The sequence below is a fragment of the Mus musculus genome, chromosome 8 (genome assembly GCF_000001635.26).
Source record: "Mus musculus strain C57BL/6J chromosome 8, GRCm38.p6 C57BL/6J".
Taxonomy (NCBI): Eukaryota; Metazoa; Chordata; class Mammalia; order Rodentia; family Muridae; genus Mus; species Mus musculus.
In genome coordinates, this window is record NC_000074.6 from 26,976,345 (window position 1) to 26,991,021 (window position 14,677).

The following is a 14,677-nucleotide window of genomic DNA, read 5'->3' on the forward strand; positions in this document are numbered from 1 at the left end:
CACGTCGCCGCCAAACGGCAGCTCAGCTCGTCACAGCACAGTGAGGTAGCTTTATGACTTTAAACGGGACAAGAACCCTGAAACACACCAAACACGATCTATAATTCAGAGCGCCCCTGGGGGCGTTCCAGGAGCTTTGAGGTGACGCTTCCTGGCCAGGGAGCCAAACCTTCAACCACGCTTCACCTAGACCGTCTCACCGGGAAGGGAGTCCTTCCACTTCCAGTCTGACTGGACAGGCTCAAAGTAGTTGGAAGGGCTCAGGCAGCGCCCAGGGAATAGTGGATGCCCCCAAGGCTTCGGCGCTTCCAAGTGAACACATCCGGGAGAGGCCAATTAGGGGAAAGAGAACCGGCCGAAGCAGCTCGGAGAAGCTGCCGAGCTCCCGAGGCGTAGCCCGCCCCCCGGCGGTCCCGGGGAGAGGCTTGGATCCTAGGACCGGAGCAGGCGCCCTGCGTTCCCACCCCGGTCTCCACCCTAGACACTAGTGGGAAGCAGCAGGCAACAGGAGAGGGCACAGAGCCCGTGTCCAGAAGTCCCGTCCCTTGGGTGACCCGTGGGCTAGGGCAGCCGGGCACAACCCGCAAAGGGGAGCAGATCCAGCGCTGGGCGAAGGCCGGGAGGCGGCGACCGGCTAGGGCGCTTTAAGACTCTCCCCGCCCACCGGCGGCGCCCGCCTCCGCCCTCCGCTCTCCCCGCCCCGGGGTCCGGGAGAGAGCTGCGATTGGGCGGGCGCGGCGATCCCTTTGAAGTGTGGCTGCAGATCGCGGCTATTTGACGTGCAGCTCGCGGAAGGCGAAGGTTTTTGTGTTGCTCGCCTGGGCTAGCTGCGGCGGCGGCGGCGGCGGCGGCGGCGGCGGCGGCGGCGGTGGAGGAGGGGAGGCGGCACGGAGGCGCAGCGGCTGCTGCACGGCGTTCGACGCAGCGGAGCGAGCCCACCCGCCCCGGGAGCTCGCCTCCCGGAGCTTCCCCTCCCTCCCCGCCCCCCCAGTGGCACTGCCTCCTCCAAATGAGCGATTCGCCCGCTGGATCTAACCCAAGGACACCCGAAAGCAGCGGCAGCGGCGGCGGCAGCAGCAGCGGCGGCGGCGGCGGGAAGAGGCCGGCGGTGCCGGCAGTGGTGTCCCTCCTGCCCCCGGCGGACCCCCTGCGCCAGGCGAACCGGCTCCCTATCAGGGTCCTGAAGATGCTGAGCGCTCACACCGGTCACCTCCTGCACCCGGAGTACCTGCAACCGCTGTCCTCCACACCCGTCAGCCCAATTGAGGTCAGTCTCCGGGCGCTGCCCACCCAGAACTGAACCCCACTCCTCCACCCATGCTGGGCCCATGGCTCTGCTCCCTCCACCACCCCCCACCCCACCCCACCTCCCGTAGCGACGCGAGGCCCGAAGCTGGCCACGCAGGCGGACCTCCTGAGGAGGGACGGAAGGCAGGAACCAGACACCCCCCTCCCCGCCCGCCCAGGTTCTCCCTAGACTCATGGGTGGAAGGGTTTTGCCCAGTCGCCCTTTGGAGCTGCGTGTTTTCTAACCGACTGGATTTGCTCTTATGGTGCCCAGAGTCCTTTACTTTTCCTCTGGCCCCTTAGAGTCCTGTCCAAAGACGGCTTCTGGGCCTCCCTCGCCTCCACCCGGTGTCCCTCTGCATCTTCCCCCGTCTGTTTAGGGGCACAGTGCAGACAACCAGGCACTCGGGATCCTGGGTCTTTCTTCATCTTACTTCTCTGGGTGTCCTCCCCGGGAGGGAGGGAGAAAGGGAGGGAAGGAGAGAGGGAGGGGCTACTCACAGGGCCAACTGCGGCTCTGCCTTTAGAAGGCGCCTCTCCCTGCTCTTACACCGAGCGCCATCACCAGAAACCCGTCCCAAACGAAGTTCTCCCAAACTAAAGGCTTAAGTTTTTCCCTGGCCCAAAAAGATGGGAAAATTATCTGGAAAGGGGCGAATCACCATCCGGATTACAGAGAAGTCACCTTTAACCGGGAGGGCTGTGGTTGAGCCATTTCTCCTGCGCGCCAGCGCCCATGTCACACTCGGGGACTAACCCACAAGGCAAGTGTCATTCCGCCCAGCTACTCGGCCAGAGCCAGGCCCTCCTTCCGTGACCCTCCTCGCTCAGCTCCCTTCGCTCGCCCACAGTGCTCGGCTCAGCTTCTCCGCGCGCGCTTAGTGAGTCTCCCAGTCTCACCCCCTTCTCCCTCCCCTTTGCCACTGTCTCCCGCAGCTGGACGCCAAGAAGAGTCCTTTGGCTCTGCTAGCCCAGACCTGCTCGCAGATCGGCAAGCCCGACCCGCCGCCCTCATCCAAGCTCAACTCCGTAGCGGCGGCGGCGGCCAACGGGCTGGGATCCGAGAAAGACCCGAGCCGCTCCGCCCCCGGCGCCGCCTCCGCGGCCGCGGCGCTCAAGCAGCTGGGGGACTCCCCCGCGGAGGACAAGTCGAGCTTCAAGCCCTACTCTAAGGGCTCCGGAGGCGGCGACTCCCGCAAAGACAGCGGCTCCTCGTCGGTGTCCTCCACCACCTCTTCGTCCTCCTCGTCCCCCGGAGACAAGGCGGGCTTCAGGGTCCCCAGCGCCGCCTGCCCTCCCTTTCCCCCGCACGGGGCATCGGTCTCCACCTCATCAAACTCGTCTTCTCCCGGCGGCTCCCGCGGAGGTTCACCACACCACTCAGACTGCAAGAACGGCGGCGGCGGGGCCGGCGAACTGGACAAGAAAGAGCAGGAAGCCAAACCCAGTCCCGAGCCAGCCGCTGGGAGCCGAGGTAGCGGCGGGGACTCGGCTCACGGTGGCCCGGAAGCCACCGCATCGGGGCGCAAGTCAGAGCCGCCCTCCGCCCTGGTGGGGGCGGGCCACGTGGCTCCAGTGTCACCCTACAAACCAGGCCACTCGGTGTTCCCACTACCGCCCTCCAGCATCGGTTACCACGGCTCCATCGTGGGCGCCTACGCCGGCTACCCGTCTCAGTTCGTTCCTGGCCTGGATCCTAGCAAGTCTGGTTTGGTGGGAGGTCAGCTGTCCGGGGGCCTGGGCCTGCCACCAGGCAAGCCCCCCAGCTCCAGCCCGCTCACGGGGGCCTCCCCACCCTCCTTCCTGCAGGGATTATGCCGTGACCCCTACTGTCTAGGAGGCTACCACAGCGCCTCGCACCTCGGCGGCTCAAGCTGTTCCACTTGCAGCGCGCACGATCCGACCGGGCCCAGCCTTAAGGCCAGTGGCTACCCTCTGGTGTACCCGGGGCACCCCTTGCAACCTGCGGCGCTCTCCTCCAGCGCCGCCCAGGCCGCTCTCCCGGGCCATCCTCTCTACACCTATGGCTTCATGCTGCAGAACGAACCGCTGCCACACAGCTGCAATTGGGTGGCGGCCAGCGGGCCCTGCGACAAGCGCTTTGCCACCTCTGAGGAGCTGCTCAGCCATCTACGGACTCACACAGCCCTGCCGGGCGCAGAGAAACTTCTGGCCGCCTACCCCGGGGCGTCGAGCTTGGGCAGTGCCGCTGCAGCCGCTGCAGCCGCAGCCTCTTGTCACCTGCATCTCCCCCCGCCCGCTGCCCCAGGCAGCCCCGGGTCGCTGTCCTTGCGGAGTCCACACACTTTGGGGCTAAGCCGATACCACCCCTATGGCAAGAGCCACTTATCTACAGCTGGGGGCCTGGCAGTGCCGTCCCTTCCCACAGCCGGACCCTACTACTCGCCATACGCACTGTATGGACAGAGACTAGCCTCCGCCTCTGCGCTTGGATACCAGTAACCACAGCTCTGGCCCCTCCCAGCCCTTCCCCACCCACCCCTTCCTCTCACGTCCCACTGCCTTCGACGCTGCAAGCTCCACTACCGCTTACCCCTACCAGGATCCAGCCCAGCCCCTCCCCCACCGGACTGTGTATTTATTTACTATAATGTTAGCTTACAAGCTGGGAACATAAGTGCATTAATGACCACATGAGTCAGTGGTATGCAAAAAGTCTGTCTCCCCCAAATAATAATATTAACCACCCAGGTAACTCCATGATTCCCCCCACCCCTCTCCCTTCTTTTGCTTATTTTCTTCTTCTTGGGTATATGTTTTAAGGCTTTGGGTTGTTTGATTTTGACTGGTTTGGTGTTAAGGAATGAAGGAAGAGTTGGGGTCCTACACTTTCAGTTTCCCCCATCTTGGGAAGTCTCTTGCATGAGTCTTAACTGTTAAAACTGCATATCTTCCCTTTTCCTTCCCACCCCATCTTGTTTCATTCCATGTGAAGTTTTAATTCTTTTTTTTCCCTTTGTACAAAAAAAAAATGTAACAATTTGGGGGGGTTCAAGGGGGAACAACTTGGTGGCTGGAGGTCTTGAGCTCTGATGAACCAGAATTCTGTTGGGCTGTGTGGTACTACACAACAAACCCCCCTCCCCCCACTTCCCACATGAGCACTTGGTTCTAGGCCCTGAGCCCCCAAATCAAATCACAGCCTTGACCCTCCAGGGTGCTCAGTTCGGGAAGTCCCTGTGCCACCAGCAGTGACCCAATGGCCTCCAACTGAGCCTGCCAAGACTTCTACCTTCCTGGCCCCTCAGGGACCCACACCTTGCGGTGCAGTCAAATTGCCGGCTGACAGGGACCTGACACATCCAATTAAATGTCTTAGAAGGCCCCGCTGGCACGAAATTGCTCTTTATATTTTGTGAAGTACTTTATCGTTACTATTTTATTTTTTCTCTCCCTAGTTGGGACTGTGACCCGCCCCCTCCCCTGGCGATAGGGGTGGGGTCGGGGATCCTTGATGGATCCCTCCAAAGCTTACCAGTCCTCAAGTCAGCAGACCAGACAACTTTAGGAGCTCTGTTGGGGGCAGGCTGGGGACTCAGGGAGCCCTAGGATCAGAGCACTCCCTTCGCCATGTCCCAGACCTGAGCCAGCAATCGCCAAAGCTGGCATTAGGTTTCCGTGGGTTCCTGCGGTGGCTAGGATTAAAGACTTAATACAAGTCTTCTCCCCAACACCTTCCCTCCCTCCCGGTCTTACGCAGCAGCGCTGGGGCTTCGGGCCGGCCTCGGCTGCGGGGCCTCTTGTGGGGTGAACAGAGCTCTCCCTTGCTAAGACTATTTTGTTAATAAATGGAATACTTGGCTATATTCACACCGTGGTGTGTTTCTCTCTTGCTTCACCCATGGTCCCACTTCCAGACACCTAAGTGGATACCCTTGTTTTGTTGAGGGCTTTTTTTTTCCTTAAAAGCTTAAGGATTTTCTTCTGAGACTGCGGTTAACCTTTCTTCTAGGAGGGGACTTAGACCAGTGTATTACAAATTACATAAAACCATCTTTACACCCCACCCCATCCCCCCAGTTTAATTGTTTGGCTCCCAGGGATACTTCAAAGGCCTTGGCATTTCCTGGGGGCAAAGTGGAGCGAGGGCGCATGTGAAAGTGGATCTTTCTCTGGGCGGGAATTCAAGGGCTACAGGATAAGAGAGGGAACCAGGAAGGAGGGCTAAAGCTAACTTCCCCTGAAGCCTTCCTTCTCCTAAGCCCGGCTGGAGGGTGAGCAGAGACGTGCCTCTGGCGCCATCTAGTGGCAATATGGAGGGCAACAGGCTCAAGGGCCTCAACTTGTTCTAGTCTGACCTTTTGCAGTCCTCAAGATTGAGGATTTGTTCTTGATGCTCCTGAGTAGAGGTTTCATGAGGCTTGGAGGCTCTTCTTCCAACTCTGTGTTATCAACCTAGGTCCTCTGCGACTCGGAACCGGTTTGTTTTTGCTGAGAATTCTCAGCAATGATACATGACCCTGAAGCTGTTCTGACATCGGGAACACCAGATTCTAAGACCTGGTTTCCTACCCGATTTCTTGTCCTCTCACAGTGGAAAACAGATGCTGTTTAGTAGGGTGTTGGCCCAGTACTTGCCTACTGCGTGGAATACCCAGGTCCCCAGTCACCAACTGCCTAGTGCCAGTGTGGACTGACTCCTTTCCACTGGGGGGCAGCCATAGCAGCCGTGCAGCAGACCCTGGGCTGCCAGTTCCTTCAGACTGTGCGCACACACTGCCTGGGTGCCACCGGGTGGGTGCCACCGAGCTTTGGATCTGTTGTTGCTGCGACGCTTTGCCCTCTTCGGGAGGGTAAACTACTTAACAGGTAGTTTGTACCGGACAGTCTTCCGGCTTCGGAAGCTTGATAGGTAAGAGTCCACAGCACAAGATGGGGTATGGGGTACATTCTCTATCTATATGTATCAAGTGTTCACAAACTGAACCCTTGGTTGAGGCTCCATGGAAGGCCGCGCCACTCTGGACTCTTCAGTACAACGCGCGCACATTTATGTGTCCCCAGATCTGTGTATCTAGGCAAAATTCTTCGTCAGTTAAGAGACGATCAAGTTGTTTTGTTGTTCTTATTTTTACTCCGTATCGGTGCTGGCCACTTAATGACTGCATGTCCCAGGGAAAGTAGCCTGGGCTGCTGGCATCCCTGGACTCCGGGAGGACATGAGTCCAGGGCAGACTGTGACAAGCAGCAGTGAGAGTCACCCTGAGACCAGCCCCAGGTGGGCATGGGGAGTTAGTGGCGTTCAGTGATCCACTCTACACGCCTAAAATGCAGAACTACCTCTACCTCTCTCTCTCTCTCTCTCTCTCTCTCTCTCTCTCTCTCTCTCGCTCTCGCTCTCGCTCTCTCGCTCTCTCTCTCGCTCTCACTCTCTCGCTCTCGCTCTCTCTCCCCCCGCCCCCTCTGTTGTTTTCTTTGCAATTTACTTTTTCTTTCTCAGCTTCCTTTCCTCCCAATTTCCTACTTTTTTTTTTTCTGCAGACACCTGTATGTTTCTTCCCCAACTCCTGTTAAAATGAACCGAAAGGGCTCCTAAAATAGAAAGTCTTTGGGTTTTGTGGTCGATAGCTCGTCCTCCCTGGGAGCACAGAGACTTCTTTGGTTAGGAAGGGAGATGAAAAAAGACCCTCTCCCTAGGTGATAAGTCCTCTATACTGAAAGGAAGCATTGCTAACAGCTGCTTGGTCTTCACCTTTGGCGTGGTTTAAAAAAAAATTGGAAAATGATTGCACTTGGAACTAGGAAGGGTTAGCTGAGCCTGGTTGAACTAACCTGCCCCAAAACACCATGGTAACCAGACACCTTCCCCCACTTATAAACTGAAAACTTTCCTAAGAAGTTGCCCATTGTAACATTGGTGGAGAGTTTACTTTGTTACTTCCATTGCTTGATTCCCACTAGTTGCCATTTTCATAGAGAGGGATCCTCCCCACCTCCAACAGCTGCCTATTTGTATAGTTAATATTATCTGACAACTCCCACCTTGTATTTCTCTACCTCCTTTTCTCCAAATATCTCCTCCTCCTCTTTCCCCTAAATCTCCCCCAGGCTCCAGAATGGGACCTGTGTTCCCAGGACAGCAGGGTAGAAACCACAAAGCCGGGACCTGAGATACTGACACTGGCTGTTCTTGGCTCTGGGTTCTATTTTCACACGTTGCTGGGTTATTTTTGTGGTCCTGAAGACAGCAGAGAGAAGAGAAGGAGAAAGAGGGGGGAAGGCTTGCCCCAGATATAGGCTTGACTCAAACAGAGTTGGGTGTGTTTTATCCCCCACAACTATACCCTATCTTCTTTGAATTCCACCATTCACCATTCGTAGACAGCTCTGATCGCCTTGCCCAGTCCGTCCAACTATAGTGTATTTGTATCAGAGCTAACTCCCTTCTGATTCATGTCGGGGTTGGGTAGAATTCGTCTTGCAATAATCCCGAGGTCTGCACTTTATTAATCATTCCGTAGGGGAAGCTGCACTCCAGTTTTCTGTTTGATTCGATTTCATTCATCCTGTCTTTTTACAGAATAGATGGTCGAGTGCATCCGATAATGTATGGTTTAATTTGGAGCACTGTGGGCTTGAATTACCATTTTCATAATGTGCTGTGCATTAATGTGTTACATCATTTATAAAGAGGAATGTGCTAGATTTCAAACTTTCTCCTCAAAGCCAAAGTCACCTGAAGGAAACAAAGCTCAGATCACATCTCCTCATCTCCTCCCTCCTCCCTGAGTAACCCCTGCCTCCTCCACAGGGTCACATGGCCAGAGCACAGAAAACCAACATGAAGGTTTCCATTCACACAATGCAGGTGGGTGTGTAGGTTTTGGGGGGCAGGGGGAGGCAACTTGCACATGGCTGCGCTGAGCTGTCCACAGCACTACAAAGCACCCCCTCATTATGGCCCAGCAACAGCTTCGCAGTCAACCAGCTTGCGTTCTTGCTGAGACCTCCAGCGGATGGCTCTTTGGTCGACCCTAATCCCAGCACTCCGGCTCCGATGGCTGTAATAACACCAGCTGTCTGTTACTCAAACTCTGAGTGAGGAGGAAAAAGCACTGATTATCCAAATACAGTCATTAAAGGGGAAATGTGTTTTTAGGACTGTCAGAGTGATTAATGAGGGCTAGCCGTCTTTGCAAATGCACTTGTTTAGTCTAACTGGCAGCTTGTATTTTCCTATTGATTTATTGCAGCCGTTGCCGGGCCTTGGTGTGTGCAAAGTCAGGGCACTTCACAACCGTGCCCTGTTTAAACAGGAAAAGCATGCACCATTTTTGTCCAGGAGGGAGGAGACAGCCTAAAGCCTCTCTCTTCAGGGCAGCCTCCAGGGACGCAGACCAACAAAGAAGATATTAAAACCTGCAAACCAAAGAAGGAAGGAAATGGTCTCCCCTTGGTCTTCCCAGTCATTCTGCTCCAAGGTCAGTGGAAATGCACCAGGCCCCCTGGACAAAGCTTGCCCTATAGTAACCCTCAGCCTGCCCACATTTCTTTTCCAGTGGCCAGAATCCAGCTGTCAGTCACTGGGTCAGAGGACAGAAAAGGGCTCTAACAGAGAAAGAACCAAAGGAGGGAACTGGGGAGGCCAGGAACAAGTTTTTAAAAAAAAACAAAAAAACAAAAACACAGAAGTCGCCAAACCCCTGGAGTCCAGCAAGAGGTGGGTATGCAGTGCACAGATAGATGCCAACAGCTGGGGTCAACTTTTAAAGAGAGATGGGGGGACCACCAAAGCTATACTTCCATCTCTATATCCGTGCCTTTCCTGTTTTGATAAATGGGGTCTGTGGTGACCAAAGATGACAGCTTGAGAAGTCTCACGATTTGGAGGCTACACTTGCAGGTGGTGATTAATGACCCCAGCAAATGGTGAACAGATTGTAACTGTGCCCTGCCCAGCGCAGGATATCATGCGACACCAAAGGCAACTCTAGAAACCTCTTGCCCACAAGACAGAACATTATAGGAAAGTGCTTTACACCATAGCTCTACCCATCTAACCCAGTACCGAGTTCTGCCCTGCGGACAGAAGGACTTGGAGAGACACAGTAGGGTGACTCTGTACTAATAGTCACACTGCAGGAGAGGATGGAGCCATAGGAGGAGTGCTGGTAGAATCTGGGGCTCCCAGTTCCTGTTGGCCCACCCCCTCCTGAAGGCTGTAGGTTGGTTGAAGCTCTCTGTAATGGTGAGAGGGATAGGGTCGAGACCCTAGAGAAGGGCTTCTCAACCTGTGGAACAACCCTTTCATAAGGGTCACATATCCGATGTCCTGCGTATCAGGTATTTACATTATGATTCATTAACGGTAGCAAATTACAGTTATGAAGTAGCAATGAATTCATGTCATGGTTGGGGGCTGGCACAGCATACAGAACTGAATTAAAGGGTCACAGCGCTAGGAATGTTGAGAACCACTGCCCTGGGTCGATACTTTCCACTGCCAGAGCGAATGAAGAAGCAGGTTGCAGGGCTGGAGAGACGGTTCAGTGGTTAAGGGATTTGCTACTTCTCCAGGGTTTGGTTCACAACCACCTGTAACTCTGCTTCCAAGGGATCGGACTCCCTCTTCTGGCCTCTGCGGGCACTTACATCCTGAGGCATTCACTCATACAAACACATACATATACATTCAAGTAAAAATAAAAGCCTTTTTTTTTTTTTTTTTTTTTTTTTAAGAAACAGGTTTTGCCTATGGTGTAAGCCATGGGGCTGATGGTGTTTCATGGTAAGCCCAGCATTTTAAAGGCTGATGCAGAAGGATATCCTGGGCTAGCTACAGAGTAAGGTCCTTAAGGTAGTCTGAATAAATGAGCCCCCATAGGCCCATAGGGAGGGGCATTATTAGGAGGAGTGGCCTTGCTGGAGTGGGTGTGGCTCAAGCCAGGCCCAGTGTGGCACTTTATTCTTGCTGCCTGCTGGCCGATTCAGATATAAGAGCTCTCAGCTCCCTCTCCAGCACCGTGTCTATCTGCACACTACCATGCTTCCTGCCCTGGTGACAATGGACTAAACCTCTGAACTGTACGTCAGTTCCAATTAAATATTTTCCTTTTTTAAGACTTTTCATGGTCGGGCTAGAGAGATGGCTCAGCGGTTAAGAGCACTGACCGCTCTTCCAGAGGTCCTGAGTTCAAATCCCAGCAACCACATGGTGGCTCACAACCGTCTGTAATGAGATCTGATGCCCTCTTCTGGTATGTCTGAAGACAGCTACAGTGTTCTTACATACAATATAATAAATAAATAAATCCTTGGGCTGGAGCAAGTGGGGGTCAGAGAGAGCTGGGCCAGAGAGAGTGGGGGCAGAACGAGGAGAAGAAGAAGAGAAAAAGACTTGTCATGGTCATGGTGCCTCTTCTCAGCAATAGAAACCCTAAGACAGCCCTATCTCAAGGGGGAAATACATCTGAATTACTACCCAAGCACCTACCTACCCTTTCCTGATCAGCTCGCACAGTCCGTGCAGTCCAGAGGAGTGTGGACTTCTTCTTGAGTAAGAGCCTTCCCAAGTTTTCCCAGGGTCGGGGCACATCACAAGCATTAATAACAACACTTTTTCACAAAACAGGCCTCAACAGATACAAGAAGACGTAAATAATCCCATGCATCCTGTCAGATCACCATGGACTAAGGCTGGTCTTCAATAACAACATAAACAGCAGAAAGCCCACATGCACGTGGAAGCTGAACAAAGCTCTACTCAATGATAACTTAGTCAAGGAAGAAATAAAGAAAGAAATTAAAGACTTTTTAGAATTTAATGAAAACGAAGGCACAGCATACCCAAACTTATGGGACACAATGAAAGCAGTCCTAAGAGGGGAAACTCATAGCTCTGAGTGCCTCCATAAAGAAACTGGAGAGAGCACACACTAGCAGCTTGACAGCACACCTGAAAGCTCTAGAACAAAAGGAAGCAAATTCACCCAAGAGGAGTGGACAGCAGGAAATAATCAAACTCAGGGCTGAAATCAACCAAATAGAAACAAAAAGAACTATACAAAGAGTCAATAAAACTAGGAGCTGGTTCTTTGAGAAAATCAACAAGATAGGTAAACCCTTAGCCAGACTAACCAGAGGGCACAGAGACAGTATCCAAATTAATTAAATCAGAAATGAAAAGGGAAACATAACAATGAAATATAAGATAGTTATTCTGTTTGTTGAATATTAACAGTTGAAATTATTAAAATCATGTTCTACCAAAAAATAAAAATAAAAAAATAACAACACTTCTATCACAAGAAGAGCTGTTATCAGATTTTGAATTGCTGATAAACTAAGTACGATTTTCTTAAGACAAAATAAGTTGACAGAAGGGAAGAGAGTGACTGCACTCTCTGAACCTTGGAATGGAGACCGCTGGGGTCAGGATGCTTGGGTGAACTTGGAGACTATTACGGGATGTCCAGCCTATCAAGTCGTGAGGCGGCCAGCAGAGCAGACACAGAGCTAGGAGGCTGGGAACTTGGCTGTTGCTCTGCTTCTAAGCCCAACCACATAACAAAGTCTATCCCTTTGCACAGTAAATTAAAAAAAAAATGAAAGGTGACAGGGGGAAGGCTTCAGAGATGGCTTCATTGCTCTTCAAGAGGACTAAGGAGTATGTAGGTTCCCAGTGCTCTGTTAACTCCAGTTCCATGGGATCCGACACGTCCTTCTGGCCTCCATGAGCACCAGGCGTGTAAGTGGTACACAGGGCTACATGCAGGCAAAGAACCAATACACATAAAATAAATAGATAATCCCAGCACTTTGGAGACAGAGCAAGAGAATCTTGGGTTTAAGGTCACCCTGAAGTCTACAACAAGTTCTAGAGCAGCTTCCTTCAAAACTATTAATTATATTAGATAAAACCCAATTGCTGCTGACCTCTGATGGGTCTATTTTTTTTAATCTCTGAGGTAAAATTGTTAAACTATATAATTATCTCTTCTTAACTGAAATATTTTATATCTTTAAGACAGGGTCTTGCTATGATGTCCAGGCTAGCCTAGACATGCCCCTGCCTTAGCCCCTGGAGTAGCCAAGACTACAAACACATATCATCAAACATATCTCCTATGGATTTATGAACTATCTAAAGAATAAAGCATCGTGATGGGTATACCTGCATAGGATGCTGTCACTGGCCCCTATGAAGTGTAATTTGAAAGTTCCTATCAGACAGTAATAGAAGGGGCCCAGCATGCAGGAAGCACAGGCTCCATTAGAACAAATTCCCTATCAGAGCAGCCAATGTGGATGGTCCAGTAAAAGAGGCTCCGAGACCTCGATTCACCAGCAGGCAGAGTGAAGGAATACACGTGGAAAACTCCTGTAGTACGGAATTCTTCACCCAACAAAACTGAATCCTCCAAAGTGATTGCTACTGTGTTTTATTTTTAATGAAATGCTCAGTTATAGGCTGATGCAAGTATTTCAGCAACTGCCCAGACAGTTCAGGTGGGGGTAGAAATTATTTTAAGTAATTTGAAAAATCCTGAGGTTAAACCAAGGGCTTCAAACAGAATTCAATTTCTCATAGCCTACGGCCAGTTGTTTTTCAGAGAGTCGGGCTCGCTAGAGGAGAAACAAAAAGCAGATAAACATCAAACCGTACTGTGGGCCTTTGCTCCGAGTGGACAGTGGGTATTTCTGCAGCGTTCAGAACATAACGTGAAGTCATCCTGAAGTTTAAATCAGAGCCAGATTTAAGAATAGAAACAGCAGTTAGAAAGTATTACTGCACGTCCCTCCACATCCTGTTTGCTCTCCTGGGTGTATAGATCTATGAGCATATGTGTGTACATATGTGCTATATACAAGTTTGTACTCAGTTCCTCCAGGAAATGAATGCATGGCTCTGCTTTTTCCAGTGACTTCGCACATGTGGAGCTCTAGGTCAGACGTGTCTGGGGAGATCAAGAAGCCAGCATCACTCTGTGTCCATCAGAGATCCAGAAGCATCATTGTCCATCATAACAGTCCCACATAACGAGATGTGCAAAGCACTCGGTTCCTCCTGGGTTTGCATGCTCAGGCTGGAACCCAGGGCCTGACACATACTAAGCAAGAGCTCTGCATCCCAGCTATATCCCCAGTCCCAGCTACTTAATTCTTATGACAAATGACTGTTTCCCCTTGACGATAGAACTGAGATGTAAAGAGGTTAGTTGCCCAAGATTTCATAGTTAAAGGGCTGTGAAAAGCTGGATATAGAAAGACCCACCTATAGTACCAAGTACTTAGGGTACTGAAACAGAAAGACTGTGCCAGATTCAGCAATGTTCTTCCAGCCTCAGAGATCCCACCTCCAGTAAAATCAAATTTTAAAAAAGCTGTACCACCAGGATCTCGCTGTTCTCCTGACTTTAAGACAACATGTACTTAGCTCTAGACTTTCTGTCTTGGAGATTTCCAAATTTGATGATCTGTAGGCTACTTGTCCATCAAAAAAAAAAAAAGAAGAAGAAGGAGGAGGGGGAGGAGGAGGGGGAGGAGGAGGAGAAGAAGAAGAAGAAGAAGAAGAAGAAGAAGGAGAAGGAGAAGGAGAAGGAGAAGGAGAAGGAGAAGGAGAAGGAGAAGGAGAAGGAGAAGGAGAAGGAGAAGGAGAAGAAGAAGAAGAAGAAGAAGAAGAAGAAGAAGAAGAAGAAGAAGAAGAAGAAGAAGAAGAAGAAGAAGAAATAAACCCAATAACAAACAAAAACATTTCCTGTTTGGGAGTTGTGTGTGTGTTAGAAGCATCTTAGACCACAATGCTGGTCATGATAGTAGGTTCGACTCAGACAGTAAACATTCAAAGTGACCACCACGTACCAAGTAAAACCAGCTGGGATCAAACCCAGGGTACCACACATGCTAAGAAATGTTAAGCAAGTTTTCTACCTCTGAGGCAGACTCCTCTCTCATTTTTTTTTTTTTTGAGACAGGGTTTCTCTGTATAGCCCTGGCTGTCCTGGAACTCACTTTGTAGACCAGGCTGGCCTCAAACTCAGAAATCTACCTGCCTCTGCCTCCTGAGTGCTGGGATTAAAGGCATGCGCCACCACGCCCAGCTCCAAAATATTTTTTAAAGAGCTGTATAGATGTTGAACATAGATAATGATAAGATTTGCATCTCGACTTCATCCCTTAAACAATACAATGTATCAACTACTCATACAGCATTACCTTCTATTGAGTATTATGAGTAACCTACAAGTGGTTTAACTGGGAAAGGACCTAGGTAATAGGCCAATCCTATGCCATTTTTTATAAGAGTCTTGAGCATCCATGGATTTGGGTACCTGAGACAGGCCCTGGAGCCAATCTACCTTGACACCAAGAGGTACCAGTCCTATAATCTGGCCTAGGATTCAATGATATGTAGGAACTGATCTGATTT

The 14,677-nt window shown here is 51.4% G+C and overlaps 1 protein-coding gene across 2 annotated transcripts; it reads left to right on the top strand.

The window, feature by feature from the left end:
- The first annotated feature begins 991 nt into the window (after nt 1-991).
- Nucleotides 992-5,118, top strand: Zfp703 (zinc finger protein 703). Of its 2 annotated transcripts, NM_001110508.1 has the most exons (3): nt 992-1,267; nt 1,918-2,051; nt 2,224-5,118. In NM_001110508.1, exons 1-2 carry the CDS (start codon nt 1,010-1,012, stop codon nt 2,041-2,043), a joined length of 384 nt encoding a protein of 127 aa, NP_001103978.1. In that variant the 5' UTR covers nt 992-1,009; the 3' UTR covers nt 2,044-2,051; nt 2,224-5,118. The 2 variants fall into 2 exon arrangements, with proteins under 2 accessions (NP_001103978.1, NP_001094972.1); NM_001101502.1 differs by lacking the exon at nt 1,918-2,051.
- Nucleotides 5,119-14,677: the final 9,559 nt, after the last annotated feature.

What these genes read in the sequence shown, in the direction of transcription:
- Zfp703 (NM_001101502.1), top strand. Translation starts at nt 1,010, where the DNA reads ATGAGCGATTCGCCCGCTGGATCTAACCCAAGGACACCCGAAAGCAGC. An exon ending in CACCCGTCAGCCCAATTGAG is followed by an intron (nt 1,268 to 2,223) that starts GTCAGTCTCCGG and finishes TGTCTCCCGCAG; the next exon opens with CTGGACGCCAAGAAGAGTCC.